At 44.1% G+C, this 18634-nt stretch overlaps 1 protein-coding gene across 1 annotated transcript in view; it reads right to left on the bottom strand.

The window, feature by feature from the left end:
- cacna1bb (calcium channel, voltage-dependent, N type, alpha 1B subunit, b) overlaps positions 1 to 18634 on the bottom strand; it is a 135663-nt gene that overhangs the window by 5910 nt on the left and 111119 nt on the right. Inside the window, 10 exon segments of the mRNA XM_034546505.1 lie at positions 4733 to 4973; positions 7072 to 7110; positions 8586 to 8699; positions 8821 to 8953; positions 9554 to 9714; positions 9985 to 10091; positions 10596 to 10703; positions 10832 to 10937; positions 14745 to 14841; positions 17989 to 18116. Coding sequence (XP_034402396.1) covers positions 4733 to 4973; positions 7072 to 7110; positions 8586 to 8699; positions 8821 to 8953; positions 9554 to 9714; positions 9985 to 10091; positions 10596 to 10703; positions 10832 to 10937; positions 14745 to 14841; positions 17989 to 18116 — 1234 coding nt within the window.

Below are 18634 nucleotides of genomic sequence, written 5' to 3'. Positions count from 1 at the left end.
GGACACTGTGACAATGTGTCAGCTCAAGTTTAGGAGCTGGCTCAAGAAAAGTGAACCCAACATGGGCAGTGTGAAAAGGAATATACGAATTACTGATTTCTTGAAATAAAAGAGTTACCGTCACTGCTCAGCTGACTCTGGCACTGAAGTATCTGAGCATCCTTGAATGCACCAACAGGCCTACTTGTTATTGCTAAGAACTACATTTCATGCATACCTGTCTGACAGAACACAGGCGACCTGTAGTGACGGCCTGCTGATCCATTTGGCTCTTCGACTCAAAATATATCGGTGTCACAAATAGTTTTACATATGATTTACAATCTTTTTTGCACAATCTCAAGTGTGTACAGAGTTTCCACCCCGGACATCCGTACACTTTATAGCACTTGTTTGAATTGTCAAATCTTATTAATACCTGGGAATTTGACAAGACAGGCAAAGTCTCACTTTCAAACAGGATGCGGCACAGAAACTAAAGATACAAATTGGTGTCTTATATTGTAATGAATCATGTTTGGGTCTTGAGGGCAGAAATGTGATCAGACACCACGCCTGTGCTTGACTGTGAAGATGTCCTTTGTTCTCACGCTGCTCACTTTAAACAAGCTGTCATTGTGCTTTGTGTTCAAATGTCTCGTACTCATCACTGTGTGCTTTATGAACAAGATGACTGGTCCTCACTAGCAACACCAGCAGAGCTACATCCTACACATCTGTATTCATGTAGGTCTTCTGCTGCCTCAGCATATAATATATAATCAAATAGTCTCAGATTTAAAACCCCTCACTATAGCAGATCTCAGGACTGTTGAACTCTCGTTACCACTCGTGTAAATACTGCCGGATGATTTTAAACTTTTCTCTTCAAGCATATTTATTGATTTCCCTTATTGTCTCTGATGCTGTACGTGCTTTTGTTATTTCTGGCTTCATCCTCTGTGCGTTATGAACCGTCTGTCTGGTTGTGTTTGCCGTGTGGATTTGTCCATTTGCCATTTTGTTCTGTCTTTCTGCTGTACTCTGGTCTCTCTTGCAAAAGATATGTTGATCTCGATGAGATTTCAAATTAACTTTTTTGTAGGGTGGCTCATTTTATTTCTATGAATTGAACAGATAACCCCCTAAAGTTTATGCTGAGTGGGAAATGTGACCTCAATCATGGCAAACAATCAATAACTCCCTCCCTCCACCCTTCTACCAAGCCACTTTGTTGACTACTTTACAAAAAAGATAGACGACATACGCTCTTCATTTACTAATCCATCTTCCATAACTACACCTCCAGTAACTTCACCCTCTTCCCCCTTGTTTTCCTCTTTTATCCCCCTGTCTCCTAATCAAGTTCTTACCTTGGTAACCTCTGCCCGCCCAACCACCTACCCCCTTGACCCCATCCCTTCTCACATTCTCCAGTCCATTGCTACGGACCTTCTTCCCTTTCTCACCCATCTTATTAACACCTCCCTCGCAACCGGCTGTTTCCCTAACTCTCTGAAGGAGGCAAGAGTCAACCCTCTCCTGAAGAAACCCACTCTCGACCCATCTGAAGTCAACAACTACAGACCTGTCTCTCTCCTCCCCTTCCTTTCCAAAACTCTAGAGCGAGCTATCTTTAACCAAGTCTCCTCCTTTCTTCACAGTAACAACCTTCTAGACCCCCACCAGTCTGGATTCAAGACAGGCCACTCAACAGAGACTGCCCTCCTTGCTGTCTCTGAGCAGCTTCACACTGCTAGAGCAGCCTCTCTCTCCTCTGTCCTTATCCTTCTAGACCTTTCCGCTGCCTTTGACACAGTGAACCACCAGATCCTCATGTCCTCCCTCCAGGACCTGGGTATCTCAGGAACAGCGCTCTCACTCTTCTCATCCTACTTTACCAACCGTTCTTACCGGGTAACCTGGAGAGGATCTGTGTCTGAGCCTTGTCCTCTGACTACTGGGGTCCCTCAGGGTTCAGTCCTTGGTCCTCTTCTCTTCTCTCTGTACACCAACTCTCTCGGCTCTGTCATTCGCTCGCATGGCTTCACCTATCACAGTTATGCTGACGACACCCAACTGATCCTCTCGTTTCCCCAATCCGAAACACAGGTAGCAGCACGAATCTCTGCCTGTCTGACCGACATCTCTCAGTGGATGTCCGCTCACCACCTGAAAATTAACCCGGACAAGACTGAACTTCTCCTCCTTCCAGGAAAAGGCTCTCCCACCCACGACCTAACTATTAACTTCAACAACTCAGTGTTGGCTCCGACTCCGACTGCCAGGAACCTCGGAGTGACGCTCGACAGTCAACTCTCCCTGACTGCCAACATTACCGCAATAACACGCTCCTGTAGGTACACACTGTACAACATCAGGAGAATACGACCCCTTCTCACTCAGAAGGCGGCACAGGTTCTGGTCCAGGCTCTGGTCATCTCACGGCTGGACTATTGCAACTCCCTCCTGGCAGGTCTACCTGCTAATGCCATTCAGCCTCTACAGCTCATCCAGAATGCAGCTGCTCGACTGGTCCTCAACCTACCGAAATTTACCCACACTACTCCGCTCCTCCGCGACCTTCACTGGTTACCGGTGGCCGCCCGCATCCGCTTCAAAACATTGGTACTTGCGTACCGTGCTGCGAACAGATCGGGTCCGGTCTACATCCAGGACATGGTCAAACCGTACACCCCAGCCCGTTCGCTTCGCTCGGCTTCTGCCAATCGGCTTGTAGCTCCGTCACTTCGAGCTAAACACTCAACAAAATCACGACTGTTTGCTGCGCTGGCTCCTCATTAGTGGAACGAGCTCCCCATTGACATCAGGACAGCAGAAAGTCAATACATCTTCCGTCGCAAACTAAAAACACACCTCTTTCGACTATACCTTGAATAGGGAGGGTAGAGCCGTAGTAGCACTTAAATGTCCCTTACTGATAGCACTTTGTTGTTTAGCACTTTAGTAGCACTTAAACGGCACTTACAGATAGTATTCTGTAGTTTAACGTTATTGAAGAAATTGTACTTGCTTGATTCTTGTTGTTCTGAGTTTGGACTCATGGTTTAATGCACTTATTGTAAGTCGCTTTGGATAAAAGCGTCAGCTAAATGACATGTAATGTAATGTAATGTAATGTAATGTAACTGCTGACCGTTTTATTTATTTAATATTTTTATTTCATCATACCAGGATATTTCCAATTGGGGATTCAAAATCTCTTTTGCATGGGAGTCCCGGCCAAAAAGTATAACAAATGGAATTGAGATGCACTGTACAATGTATACAATGCCAATGTGAGAAGTTGGAATAAACAGTGTGGCTGCATGTCAAACAAAGACAAAACATTTATCTTGATGTGGGAGTCCATGTTTCCCTTTAATCTTTTTTTTTATTTTTATGAACATGTCAATTTAGCCCTTTTAACTTCAATTGTGCAGCTCTAAGTGTGAAGTCTGTAAAGCTCAGTCTACATGTTATAAATGTTCAGGTCCGAGGGAACAAAGGGAGACACTGATCCCCGGCACAGAAGATTTTCCTCTGAGAGCTCACACATCTTTCTGCTAATCAGATGGAAAGCCTGACATGTAAAATCCCTGGTTGAAGCGCAGCAGAAACCCCTTAACCTACATAACCCGATCGTGAACTCTAATCCTAGAAAGAATTTCTGCAGTTGAGACATCCAAGTACAAGGGAAGCCACCGCTGTCTCTGCATGAAAGTTTCTATGTGGATACTCTGCTCTCTGTATTATATTAATTATTATCGCTGTGTTAAATGAATTAATCTCTCAACAACCTAAAATATGCACCGTTGTTAATCTATTTTAGTCGCTTTGTTCATGATATCAAGCTCTATGTGATGATATGGCACTCATTTTAGTCATGCGGCGCTAACGTCAGTCACATGACCTCACGGTTTACCTCGTTGTCTGACATTCTGTTTTATATTCTTACACTCATAATAGACATAGTTGGATTGTGGACTACCATTTTGCCAGTGTAGTCCTGGCTTTCCATCCCCTCCCTCTGGTCGGCCGAGCGCATCGCTGCAGCTCGTCATCACAACAACAGTCCCCAAGAGCGAGATGGTGGCAACGAAATTAGGAACGGTTACAGCTCCCCCAGCACCCTCTACTCTTCCTGCTGACTCCACTCCCCAAAACCGGACTGGTACACCTTTTATTACCTCCAAGATGTCATCCTTTTATGCAGTTCTTTGGTTCCCCTATTTTAGTTTGTCCGTTCTGCTTTATTTTGTATTTGTAATTTTCTATTCCTCTATTGTGTTCATTGCCTATATGGCATTGTCTCCTTTGCCTCATGTATTTTCTGAAATGTTTACTTGTATTGATGTTATGTTTTTACCTTGCTTCTATGTAGAGCACTTTGTAAACCCTGTTTTTAAAGGTGCTATATAAATAAATGTATTATTATTATTATTATTATTTTGAAGCCGTGAGTTCAGCATTCTGGCCATCGCCAGTGACTTTTGACGAAGAGGGTGGAGCTAGGGACGGATACACATTGCTAAGCACCTATCCTGATACAGGTACAGTATATACTCCGCTTTATGGTCTATTTGACTAAGACTTCTCATAGACTTCTATACAGCCAGAGGCCCTGCTGGCTTTTAGAAAGAATATAAATTGGCTTCACTTTTCAATAACCTAGAGTAAGATGTTTGACAGCCGGTCACTGGTCGCAATTTATAATCTCAACTCATCGAATTGAAGTTTGCTTTTGTCTCACCAACGGTGCTGGACGGCTGCATTGACGCAGCTCTATCCAGGGACTTCTGCTTCTTGTCTTTGTCCTTGTCCCTCCGTCTGTGGCAGCGGTGGTGGTGGTGATGGTGCTGGGCTCTGTCCTGGCCCTCGTCTTGGGCCAAGTCGGGCCGCTCCAGGTCATACTCTGACAGACCGACCTCCTGGTAGCGATGCGGCATCAGCGAGGATGCCGAGCGCCTGATGGGACTGAGGTCAACGATCGGCTGAGAGGGTGAGAGAAACGCGGAGAGGCGTCAGGGGAAAGTACAGGCGAGCAGAGGGGCGACCGTGGTGGTTTTACCCAAACCACTTGTACGTGACCACCAAAATATCCACAACACACACATGACACAACCAGTGGACGGCAATCTACCAACGTTCTACCCGTTCTTCTCCCGGCACAGATGTCAGAAACATTAGAGAAGAATGAACACAAATCCAGGACAGAACTTGAATCCTTACTGAACGTACGTAATTTGGTCCACTAGCAGGTGTCTCTGCTAGTGGACCAAGAAGAGGTGGGGTGTGGACACTGGCCTTCGTGGCATTGCTCGGCCATTTCTAACCTTAGACAGAAGTTGTTGCGTCCTGGGCGTAACGCCGCCAAAGACGATTGTTATTGGATTAAAGAAAAACAAGTTTGGAATTATGAGTGTTTTGGATGGTACCTAACTTCAGGCTTGTAGATGGTTTGTATTGACTTGAATGGAAGCAGTGCCTTTCCTGTCGGAGACGTCTTGTTTTTTTTCCTATCTGACATTGTTTTTCTGCCTTGTTCACGCTAATGAACCTGTTTTCTGTGAAAAGAAGGCGTAAACTGCCGTTTGCTCTAAACCTGCAATAACAGGCTTTTTGGCAATTTGTGGCCTGCGGAAACCAGTTAACATTTACATATCATCTTCTTTTTAAAAGTTGATATCACAAACTTATTTACACATTGAGCAGCTACACAGCAACATTATCATGTTCCTGGACGGCTATAAATAAATATCTCTCTCTCTCTTAAGCTGCTGATCAAGGTATGTGTTTTTTTTTTGTTTGGATCAAAAACAGCTGCCTCCTGCGCCTGAGCGGTGATAGTGAACAACAAGAGGAAAAGCTGGACGGGCCGGACAGCTAAACAAGAGCTGAAACTCACCATAAGGCTTTAAGTGTTCAGAGGTGTTTTCCTTTAAAATCTCTGTCCAGAAACTAATTGTGTAACTAATGCCATGAGGACATTGACCTCACCCCACCTCATTCTTATCTCACTGACCGGCACAGCTACAGGAAACAGACTGATGTGATAGGGAGCAGGACTAGCAGCTACGTTACCACCCCACCTGCTGGCCACTGCCCAGATCATGTCTGATGATATTTCAGGCAATACTTCTTCAGGATTTTAGTTTCCAAATATACAAGTACTTACCTTGATTGCTCTAGTGCTGAACTGTATTTAGTCATTATTTTTGATGAACTCCAATTGTTATTGCTTTACCACAGACAGTAGCAGGGTGGTTGTGCTGTTCGTCCTGTTCCTACCCCTCAGCCTAGCCCGCCTGTAGCTAAAGTCAGGGACAACGATATCACAACACTGCGGAAGATACCCATATTACAAAGTCATTTATCTAGTAAGCCGTCTTAAAATCTTATTTTTTAGATAAATGTCATATCATGCCACTAGAAAGAGAGAAAAGAAGTCCCCCGCTTCTTTCAAACTGCTCAAAGGGTCTGAAAGTGAGGGTGAATAAAGGATTCACGGGATGAATCCGACTTGTTTAGTTCACTTTGGTTCATTTCATGTGTGAAAAATAAGATTTTAAGACTGAAAGTAACATTAAACGACAGATACGGTCGGACGGGGTTTCTGTTTCGTTATTTCAAAGCAAGAAAGCAGCAGTACCGTCCCTGCCTTGTTCCACAATCACAAACCAACTAACGAAAAATGAAATTAAATAAACTACACACTACTACAGTACTACATAATGAAACTCACATACAGCACACATAACCAGATGTCACCAAAGTGTGGTACATTACTGCTGTAGTAAATGGCTGTGAAGTGCTTGACATCCCGGGGCTACTCGGGTATGTTCTGTGGACAATGTCAATTTGTGTGTTGCATGTAATGACATCTGTCGGCAATGTCATGGAATGACCAGAGTCTATTGTATATGTACGAGGGTCACTCTGTCCATGATGGCATGGAGGGTGTGAACTCTGCACTGAGATGAGAGGAGGCGCATGGAGGCAAACACAGACATGAGAGACAAAGAAAAAAAGGAGGAAGAGTTGAAGAGAGAGGGAGAGAGAGAGAGAGGTGGCACAACAGGTGGTACATACTGCCAGGTGGGTCCCAGGGACGTGGCGAGGGTGGCTCCGCTATCAGACAGCACACACAAGAGGGAGGTGGGCAAAACATTAGCAGTGGGCATCGAAATTAGGACAAGGGGAAGACAGAAGATCAGAGAGGAGACTCCGGCTGGGGATACCCTCTATTTTCTTATTATCTATAAATCAGAAGAAAAGACCAAAACTAACAACACCAATCCTACTAATAATTATTATTATGTGTGCGTGTGCATCCAAGCCTGATATATCTTCTTCCTCTGTGCCATAGAGCACTATTGTTGTTAAAAACGCATCAACGAGTCACACCGTTTCACTTTCAACACACACACACAACACACACACACACACACACACGCTAAAATCTACAGTGCCCAGCTGTTTTATGAAATACTCAGCATTTCTTAGAAATAAAACTATGTATTTGTGGGTGTTTATTTTAAGCACAACACCAACAGAACAAAGGGCAGAGTACGGAGGACAAACACATTTTGAGCTTTGGTCTTTTCATGGGATTTGTTAACAAAAAAATATAAGATAACGCCAGCCTTTACACTTTAAAGAGAAAAAGAGAACAAGAGATCAAAATGCAACATAAACATAAGGAAAGCAGGTGTTTAATGTTGTGGCAGAGAGGGAGAGAGAGAGGAAGCCACAAACAGAGAGAGAGAGACAAACTGGGAAACTAAACGGACGAGATCAGACAGATGAGACAATCCAGGAAACAGAGAAGTGATGGGCAGAAAACATCCATGTGCAGCTACTGTAACTCACAGAATTAGTTAGAAAAGCAAAAATGAATTCATAAATTAACAGATGGCAATAAGCGAAATTCATAATAAAAAAATAGAAGAAACATGGATCGCTGCAGTCAGGTAAAAGTAAGATGTTACATTAGAATATTGTATAAAATATGGAAAAAGATGAATGATAATAATTGCATTAGTTGGAAAAAAATCACTTTCAACATAGCCTCCTTTAGATTTTCAACAACTACAACCCCTTCGGTGATTCATCGTTCACATGATCAGGGGGGGGGGGATTTCTATCTTTAATCAGCCATTGACATACGTGGTGGAGCAAGACCTGGGCAGAGGCTGAGATTTAAGGTGCCGTTAAATTACATCTCTGGCTCACATAATAGCTTTACTCTGTGCCTATTCTGCCTATTCTTATTATATAAACCAACAGCGCAACTCCCAACTTAAAGCTGTGCACTTTGCTGAGGCCACCTATCTTCAACTCCCTCCTCGGTGAAACATTTTTAAATTGTGAGAGGTCAAGCAGAGGTCAGCAGGGTGAACTAACATGACGTGACGTGAGAGCGACTCTGCCTCTCTTAGCTTACGGCTGCTTTCACTGAGCGGCCTGTACCTCACTGCCAAACAAACACATTTGTCTATTTACCAAAAAATGTTAGATGACTTCTTCCAAGACAAATCTAAGGTATCCATAGTGTCTGCAATAATGTTCTCAAGCCTGAACACGAGAGGCCCTGAGGAGCTTACGTAGTACTCAGCGTTGAGTCGGGGCAGAGAAGCCGCTCTGCAGTGGCCTTCCAGGCTTGGATATTCCTCCGTGTCTGATATGTCCTCCACTTGCTTCAGTTCGACAAATTCCTGCTGGAAAAAGAGGAAGTAGTGTGTATGTATATGTTATGTTTGGAGGCAACACAGACAACACAGAAAGTTGAAATGTAAAATAGCGTTTGGCTGGCTCTGGGCTTTCTTGGTGCCGGGGTACCTGAGGCCGGGGGGAACACGGCACGTCCTCTGACTGGCCTCTCTGTAGTTTCCTCCGGACTTTGGGCCTCTGTTGTGTCGCCTGAGAGACATCTCCCGACTGGGAATGTTTGATGGCACTTCTCTGGTTCAGTCTGTGTGTGAACACACAAGAGCTCGGATCAGTGCTGCAGGGTGAGGTATGAACCTCCTAGAACCATGTGGATGTGTCAACTGAATTGCAGATTCAGTAAATGCTCCTCACGTCCAATGTGTAAATGACCAGCGCAAACATGATGAATTCCACCTGTGTGTGAATTTTAATTTGGCATAATTAACTCCCCAATAATACCATGGCAACGCGTCCTGCTCCAGAGGTCCTATAGGGAAGTCTTAATTTAAGAGATCGATAAAGGAAAGTCTACCATTCTCAACAGCAGCAGAATTAAGGGACCTGCTAAAGCCAAATAATACAATTTAAGATGTTCATAGTGATATTGTTTAATTGAATGGTGATATCAGTAGTTTATGAATACATCTAGAATTATAATTATAATTGCAGAATAAACAGGATAACTGTAAGTGAATGCAGCAGTCTCCCAAATCACTCGTACCAGCCACTCAAGAACTAATCCGTCACATACACCTGGTTTCATTCGTGAGGCCCATTGTCTTGTACCTGGAGGTAATATTACAACATAAGTTAATTGCCGTTGATATATTAAGTGTGTATGACACAGAAGGCAGTCACTCACATCGTGTCCCTGTTCACCGAGGGGATGCTGGTGGTGGGCAGTGCTTCTGGCTTGGCTTCTGGCTCAGGCGGGAGGGGCTGCTTGGGGCTGCAGATCGATGGCTCTACTTCCTGTATATGAGGGAGCGCCAGCATGGGACGGAACAACGCCCCCAGTTTACTCTGCAGGACAGAAAGACAGGACAGGCAGAGAGCGTTTATGTCAGCGCAGGAGATCAGGAAGAGTGAATGAAAATCATCCGTCTTAGTGTTTTTATCTATTTTAATCTTCAGACTTCACAACTCATTTTGTTTAAAACAAGATTCCCTTCATCTATATATGTGGTTGTGTCTTATTAGTCTTGTTTAGTCAGGACTAGAAACTCCTGTTCCACACCAAATGATACCAACCAGAATGGTAGTGAATCCACTCACTAATACATTACGCTGTACCTGTTGTCCCCCTGAATGCTGCTGCTGGAGTCTCTTGGCACAAGTCTGCTTATAGAAGTCAAAGATCATTAGAGCTGCGTAGACTTTCCCCACGGTCAGCTCGTTGTCTGGAGGAGAGCAGAGGAGAGACAGTTCCCCAATGTGGCCGGTAGATGGCGCCAAGTGAGCAACAAAATAAAACTCACAGAGAAGGATGTGAAAAAACAAAGGCCCAAACTGTGAACAAGCTACACCTCATCAACTTATTTGTACATCTGAATCTTAAGTTTCAAGACATATGAGTGTCAGTATACAAAAAAAATACAAAGAAGACAAAGGTTAGGCAGATAGATGACCTAGAGAAAAGAAAAAGTGGAAATTGAATCAAGACAATTCTTAAAACGTGCTCATTTGGACTCGATACAGAGAAAAATGATCTCACCACCAGTGTCTTACTTTTTTTGGGGCAGGGGCAAAAAAAACTCATACAAAAGGAGAGATTTTTGCAGAGTACAACCGTATAAACAAGAGGAAATAAAAAGAAAAACAATTCAAAAAGGAAGTTCAAACAGGAAGAGGTGAAGAGCAAAACATCTGGGTTCCAGTAGCACCCAAACGGAACGGGGGCTCACATTTAGGGGGCGTCACCAGCAGGTCGACGGTCTTCTGCGACAGGCTGGGCCAGACTCGGCTTATCTCCCTCTTCAGGTCAGCGTCGCACAAATGCTGCGCCAGGACGCCTGAGGACGGAGCCCACAAACATGTCACGTCAAATCTGCACCAGGGCGATCATGGCCGTTTACATTGACATCAGAGCCGTCGGTCCGGCCGCTAGGGGGTTCTGGATTTTGTAGTTTTAGTCGCTCACCAGATGCCAGTTTGATCTCCAGGGCTGTGCGAATCAGGGCCATCAGCGTGGAGGTGAAATGCACCGTCCGGTCCTCCGCAATGGGCATGTTCATCCTCACCAATCGCTGAAGGGGATGGAGTGAATCAGGAACAAACAACCAGCACATCAGGGAAAGGAGGCTGCATTGGGGATGTGACTTGTAGTCAAATTAAAGGATAGCATTTCATTTTTTTTTCAAATGATAAATAATAATACATATTCTTTTGTATTGTTTCAGTCAGCATCTAAAGGAACTTCGCCAGTAATATAAAACAACTGGTGGGGAACATCCAGTTACATGTTAGGGCTGATATAGGGATGGTTATTATTTTTAATTAACGATCAATAAGTGGATTATTTTTCACCATCGTAATCGTTCAGTCTAAACCTATATCATAAAATAGTGAGAGAATCCAATCACAAGTTCCCAGTCTTGTTTTGTCTCATCAAAAGTCCATAACCCAAAGATATATAATTTACAATGATATAAAAACTGGAAATAAAACTTTAAATCCTCACATTACCACCAGCAAATAAGAAAGGACTTATAATATTATACAATGGTTGTTAATTACTTCTTGCTCAAACTATTATTCAATGAATCCTTTCAGTCCATCCCTTTTTTCTCTCTTTTGCTTCACCTAACAGCGCCAAACAGATGCATGGAGCGCCTCGGGGCTGCTGCTGTTGCTATGACATCGTATGAGAGGGTTCCACCGGAAGCGTGGCATGCTTCTAGTTGAGGCTGAAATATGATTAACATGTGACGCTCAGCACTGTGCGCTCAGTGAACATGCTAAAGCTCCGACTGCTGCTGGAAACGTGCAGCCGCGTCTTTGTTCTGAAAAATAATGACTTTGCGGCCCGAGGTCGCCGGTAAACACACGGCTCTGTAGTGAGAACCTGATCCATCGGGCGCTGACAAGATAGGATGTTTTAAAGGCTATCTTTCCCCACATGCCATCTTGTTATTGAAGGAGTTCTTGGTGCCACAGCGCTGTGAAAGACGGGAGGCAAACTCCATCCCTCAAGTCGGTGCAGATGCATGCTTAAGTTCAGCTGTAGAAATATAATAACGTGGGTATTTTTTAACATGTCAGTCATGTACAGGTTGTTGTGTGCGCTGTAAGAAAACGCTGTGAAGGCTCCCTACTTTATTTTTGCTAACTCAGACTGCTGAAGGCTCATATTGGGTTTGGACTGTTGGTCGGACAAAACAACCTTAGAGGGATGGTTCTGATTGTTTTTTGAAGAGGTCATAGTCAGTGGATTATCGACAGTAGATGGCGGTAGGCGCGCCTCGGGTTGGAGAACATGAGTACCAGCAAGGGAGCAAAGCAATGTGCTGCTGTTGGAAGGCATAAAGAATTTTAACCACCTGAAAAAAAGACCAAATCGGTTTAAACGTACGCGATATTAGGGGTACTTTTACGGCTTCAGCAAGCTGTCAGACAGCCCTTTCCGACAGGAACTGAAGCCGGCATCTACGCTCCCTTAAAAGCCACCAGACTGCTTTGACAACAATTGTAATTTGACCTTGCAGAACAGGGGAGTTGTTATTGCTCTGCTCCTGTGCTGGTACTCCTGTCTGTTTCTCTAAACTGAGGGCGAGCGCCATCTATTGTGGATTACACACTGACGATGACCACTTCTGACATTTTATAGACTAAGTGATGAACTGGTTAATCAGAATTAAAACAGTTGATGGCAGCTCTACATTACAGCGTGCCGCTAAGTATTACAATCTAGTAATTATCAGTAGAAAATTCTAGGCAGCAAAGAGGCTCAATTATTATTACATTATTATGATCGGTATTTTCTATCGTATAAAATTGAAATGCACCAGGCATTCATTGTAAAAAGAAAACAATAAGAAGAAAATATTCAGCATCAATCCACACCATGCATGGCTTCTGGATCAATGCTGCAATTAATTAATTGGTACACACACATGCATGCTTGAGTTAGTACAGCACATTGACAGTGAGGCTGGCGGGTGTGGGAGGGAGGGTGGGGGGGTGGGGGAAGGGGTGGGGGGGTGAACATGTGCCCTTCTCATCAAAATAAATTAAGAACTGAAAGGCGAAAGCAAAAACCATCAGACACATTTTGTGAAAAAAATTAAAAGTGCAGCTGATGGGTTCCCTTCCCTTCAAGGAAAAAGTGTATGTACTGAGCAACAATACAGATCAAGGGATGGGGAGATGGGAGGTGAGGGGAGTGGAGTGGGGGAGGAAGGGGAGGAGAGCGTGCGCCTTAGCTGGAAAGCATCTACGCATGTAAAGTCTTGCATCTTTTTCCCAGAAACAGAGAGTGGCAGCGGCAGACCACAAGCATCAGAAAAATAAAGAAACGCATATCATCAAATACATATAGGATGCAGGCTTGTCCACGCATACACACACACACACACACACACACACACACACACACACACACACACACACACACACACACACACACACACACACACACACACACACTGTTAGGATGAAGGAGAAGAGGGAACAGATCCCTGGAGAGGGTGAGGAAAGATCATCCCAAAACAGAGGATGAAGCTCGGAGGCAGAACATGAGACTGGAAACGAAACGTAACGAGGACAACAGTGACTATCAGGGGGAGCTCTTGTCATTGGGGAGGGAGGTTAACAAGGAGCGCGATCAACAGAGGGGGGTGGGGGGGGGGGGGGACCTCTCTCTCTTCTCCCTCTGCCGATCACAAAACAGGAGTTTATATTTGGATATGTGACCATGTCAGACCCAGACATTATAACTGGGGCAAGGGCAGGGCTGTTTTAACTGTGATGTATGTAGACAGCTGTGCGTGCACTGAAACCGTTCCCACCAAGTCTCCATTCTAAGAGGTGAGCGGCTGCGCTGGTTGTACTTGAGGATTGTTGACTTTGACTGGCGCAAACGTGGTGCATATAATAACCATGGGATTAATTTCCCTTCATTTAAGTCAGCGCAGGAGCTGATGAGGAAGACGGTGGAAGTGTTCCTAAATGTCCCGTCTCACAGCGTCGAGAAATCCCTCATTTATTCTGATAAGCATCTGAGTCCAGGTGAGATACCAAACTAAATCTTTGGTTCTTTTGCCAAAACCCATCATTTAATTTCACTGAAATATGTGAGCACGTTTTTACATGTTACTGAGTTCCTGGTACGGCTGTTGCAATCCATTTCTTTGGGACACAAAGAGAGACTTTCATTTGGAGTTGAAGTGCTATTCCACGTTAGAAATCTACGTCAATATTTACTCTCAACTCGAGTTTCGGTCTGGCACACTCTATGGGAACATTGGTTTTGCCCCGGCCAAATATTTGATCATTTCAGGCGGACTGTAGACATCTGTGCGAACACAAAAAAACAAACCTTTTGAGATGCAACCTGGTGCTTGATAACAGGAGATTTGCATACAAGCGCAGATTAACGTACACGCCTGACATCATAAATGTGGCTAATTCTCTACCGACTCCTGAAATCAAATATATCTGTCTCTCTAGCTGCTACACTTTCCTCTCCAGATAGTCGCCACCTTTGTCCTGTCTGTCACTTGATGCAGGGAAGCTGGAGTCCAGAAGGATTATTATTAGCTGTTTGCGGAGAGCGGCGTGACACCAAACCTACGAGCTACGAGAGGCTGACTGGGGAAAGGCTTCGTGGCGAGACACTTTTTTGCCCTTCCTGGTAGATGGAATGTACAAACAAAGCCCTCACAGAGCAACACACAGAGCTTCACAGATGAATAGAAAGGACAACACGACAGCAGGCCAGAAGATGCCGACCGTGACACACTGACAGAGGCCGGAAGATGTTTGACAGGTGGAAGCAGAGGAACCAGCAGTGGCTGCAAGAGGGAGGGGGATGGAGGCGAGAGGAGGGATACTACCTTATAGGCGACTCGATGAGGGCATTTCTTCCCCAAACCTAGCGGAGGGGACATGTCGCGAAGCATCTCGTACATATCGCGGTAAGTCATGCGGCCGCTTCCCGGCAGGGAAAAGATGGTGGACGGCCATGAAGGGAGGAATGAAGAGTCCCCGGGGGGTGGAGGGGGGGTTGGGATTTTAAGGGGTCCATGAAAAAACAGAAAGTGTCAAAATCCAAAAGAGAGAACGGGATGGGGGAAGGGAAGAGGAAAACACAGAAATCCTTGTTAATTCGATTTCCAGGATATCATGGTCTGGAATGCCATCCTGGTTGGATCAAAGGATTCAGGAGTGGATTCCAGGAGGAGGCGTGAGGGAGGGAGTGAGGATGCTCCAGAGGTGTCCCTGTGCAGAGATGCTGGATGGATGGTGAAGGCATTTGGGAACAAGAGTGCATTTTATGATGAAGACTTGATACATCAAAAATCTTTTGAGTATCAAACATTCACCCTCCTAAGGCTCTGAAAAGTTTGTACAATGGACTCCAATGGCGACCCAGTCGAGCTACGTTCCAACAACGTTTGCATCAGATTACGACAGTAAAAACACTCCACGCAGCACAGTGGCAGAGCTATTCACAGGCAAAATAGCTCTTTTTTGGTTTCTCCCAACCAGCAAAGCGATTATTCAACATATTATAATATATTATTTTAAAAGAGAAACACAAATGAGTATTTTTGCATTAAGTCATTTGTTTTTCTCAACATTTTGTGTGTTTTTGAGGTGGGTGTGCAGGTCACTTGAGCTCTAATATACCTTTTGCCCATACAAAATAATTATTTTCTAAAAGTTCACAAACTGCTCTGTATTATCAACATTTTAAGACTTGTATTGTAGAATACAATAGAAAGACATTAATGCTCTCATGTGATCACTTGTTTGGTGTGTACACCATCTGGACAACCATCTTGATTGACAGAAGAAGAAAGTGATTGATGCAGCTGAACAGTGAACAGGAAGTAATACCGTCTTTTATCCTACTCCTTCATTACCCACAATGCAACCCAAGGGCTGACGGCGTCGGCAGAGATTTGGTGGTTATGCTAATTTGGCCTTGAGTCGCTAGCCTCAGTTAGAGATGAGGCGCCTGCTGCAGATGTCTGGTACTCTCACTTCTTTCAGACTTCTCGCCCCACGATTTATTTTTTTCCATTTACAAATTTGCAGTCCTCTGCACCAGCTGATCATCAGTTGAGGCAATTTACACAATTCAGAAAGGACGTTACAGATACCGAAACATATGGATCAACAGGGGAGAAGTGGATTATGCTGCAGGGGTGGTTTGAAAACTTTCTGTTGATGTTTTCTCTCGAGCTTTTTCCTTTCTTTTTCGCAGTCACTGGAATCCATTATGAATCAATCTGACGACAGCGATTGCCTTTGTCAAAGAAGCAGCTACAAACTTTTCAGAGCTACCTTTCAGGTCTACTACTTCAGGATCTAATGATAGATTTTCAGCGGAGTATTCCTTTAAGATGCACTCTGTTTCTGCATGCTCACAGACACCAGCGGTAACCGTCGGTAAGTGGAAACAAAGCACACAATGCTCTCTCTTCACTTCCCACTCTTCTATCACTCCCGTGTTTAGAAGCAGGGAAGCGTCTTAGGCATCGCATTTGATGCCTTTTGTTTTGAGCCTGACTCGCGGCATTGTTTCCTGCACTCGCCATGGTTACCTGCCGGCTGGTTAGTGGAGAGTCGATGCATGTTTGTATGCATGTGTGGTCGGGTCATTCTGGGGGCACAGACATTCACAGTCCGAAGCCACCACGGTCCCTTTGAAGACAAAAGGACTGTGTGGGAGTGCAAACCTTATAAGCCACCCTGTTAGGGCACTTCTTCCCCAGGCCCAGGGGAGGCGAGATAAAAAGCAACAATTTGTACATATCCTGATAGCATATCCTCCCGCTGTAAAAGATAATACACGTTTAGGTCACAGGTTAATTCATTACATGTAGATAATGTGTGACTTGTTAGCGTCAGGGAGGAGCAGAAGCATAAAAAATACAGAAGACTATTTTTTTCTTTTTATTTTGACTATTGAAAGATGCAATTTTCTAAATTCTAAGAAAAAAAAGTTATAATCACATTTTCTTTTAATTTTTCATTACTTTTATTTGCTCATCACTTACCTTTAGGGAAATTAGAAATATTGAGTTTTGGAGTGGGTTTTAGAAATAGATTTCGTTCTTTCCCCAATGTAAAGGTCTAAATGTTGTTTGAAAGCCCACTGCACACTTTCAGGAATACATTTCTGTTCGAGAATCCTTTTATAATTTATAATTATTTTAGTTCACTGTGAAGTGAACTTATCTGTACGTTTCTAGTTGTGAAATGTGAACTCCCCGACTATAAAACCCACACATTCCCAGAAATACAAAATGGCTACGATCATGTGTTTACTGTAAACTAAGGGGCAGAAAATTGTAGAATCAGTTTAAACGGATATGCTCCTTTTCCAGAAATATGTAAAAAGAAAAGTGGAAAAAAAGCCCTAAATATACTCGTTGCTTCAACCTGACATAAAAATGAGCTAAAGCAGTCGAAGATCAGCGACTGTAGACGCATCTCTGAGAGCAGCTAATTCATATTCAAAGGAGTAAATAATAATTCCTCCTCCGTAATGTCTGTCAGGAGATGGCAATTTCATATTTCACATCTCACACCTTTCATGGAGTCCTGACTCACTGACAAGGCTCCCGTGAAGCCTTCGTTAAAACTTAATAAACCTTACATAATCTGAGACGGATTACTCCTCACACTGTCTCACGCAGAACGAGTATTGTGCTTCATTCGAGTTTCACACCGTCAGTGTAAGGGGCAGAGAGGGCGCTGACATCAACCTGTAGTCCCCCGCTGGAGGGATAGAAATACTTTCTGTTCACACTGCAGTGACAGACGGGGGAGATTTGGAGCCCGCCGGCTTAGAGGCAAAGAGAGCTGAGCGGACGCCAAGCGGAACGCTGGATTTACATGCATCACTCCGGCCGACGGGGGGCTCGTCTCCAGCCTCAGTCAGATCGGGGCTCAGGCTTAATGTCATTCACCCGCCGCCGCTAAAATGGGATTCCTCCAATTCCTGCTGGAACTGAGAGCTTAGAGTTCCCCGTTTCCTAGGACACCTCCCCTCTGTAACACTGACACTGGCTGAAAATAGGGACTATGCTGAGGCTGCGCAGGTCAGAGATCAGCAGAAGCACTTACCAGGCTGCAGGGTCGTACTCTGCCCACACGCGGATGTATTCGTCCAGGTGATGAGGTCCCAGGATGGAGGCGTCTCTCGTCAGGTACTCAAAGTTGTCCATAATGACAGCAACAAACAGGTTCAACATCTAGAGAACATGTCAAATAAATGAACGTCAAGTCCAGAGACAAGTATCAAGTCAAGTCAAGACAGGCAAGTTCAAACTTGTGACTCGAGTCGGACCCGAATCCAAGTTATGGAACTTGAGTCCACACCTGTGATTTCTACACTACGTAAAGAAATCAAGTTTATAGTTAAAGGAACATCTTGGGGATTTGACATGTTTTTAGCCCAAAAGCTGCAAACCATAACTGATATTCTGTTACTGCTGACTATTTAGTAAACTCTGTACTTTGAGGTTAACTCCCCACCTTTTCAACTGCATGGGTAAAAATTAGGGCTCACTGTTTTTCTTTGTTGTTGGGGTTTAATCTAAATGTATTATTGAGTATTTTAATCAATCAATAATACAAGGTGGAAATATAAAAATAACATTTGCAATGGGACTGTTTGTTACTTGAAAGAGATCTTTGAATACATGCAACACTCAGTATGATTTATATCAATGGCAACACTCAGTACGAGCTCTGCTGTCCTTCACACTGA

The sequence above is a fragment of the Cyclopterus lumpus genome, chromosome 12 (assembly GCF_009769545.1).
Source record: "Cyclopterus lumpus isolate fCycLum1 chromosome 12, fCycLum1.pri, whole genome shotgun sequence".
In the NCBI taxonomy this organism is placed as follows: Eukaryota; Metazoa; Chordata; class Actinopteri; order Perciformes; family Cyclopteridae; genus Cyclopterus; species Cyclopterus lumpus.
Note: the sequence above shows the minus strand (reverse complement) of the source record. Positions and strands in the feature narration are given on the sequence as shown.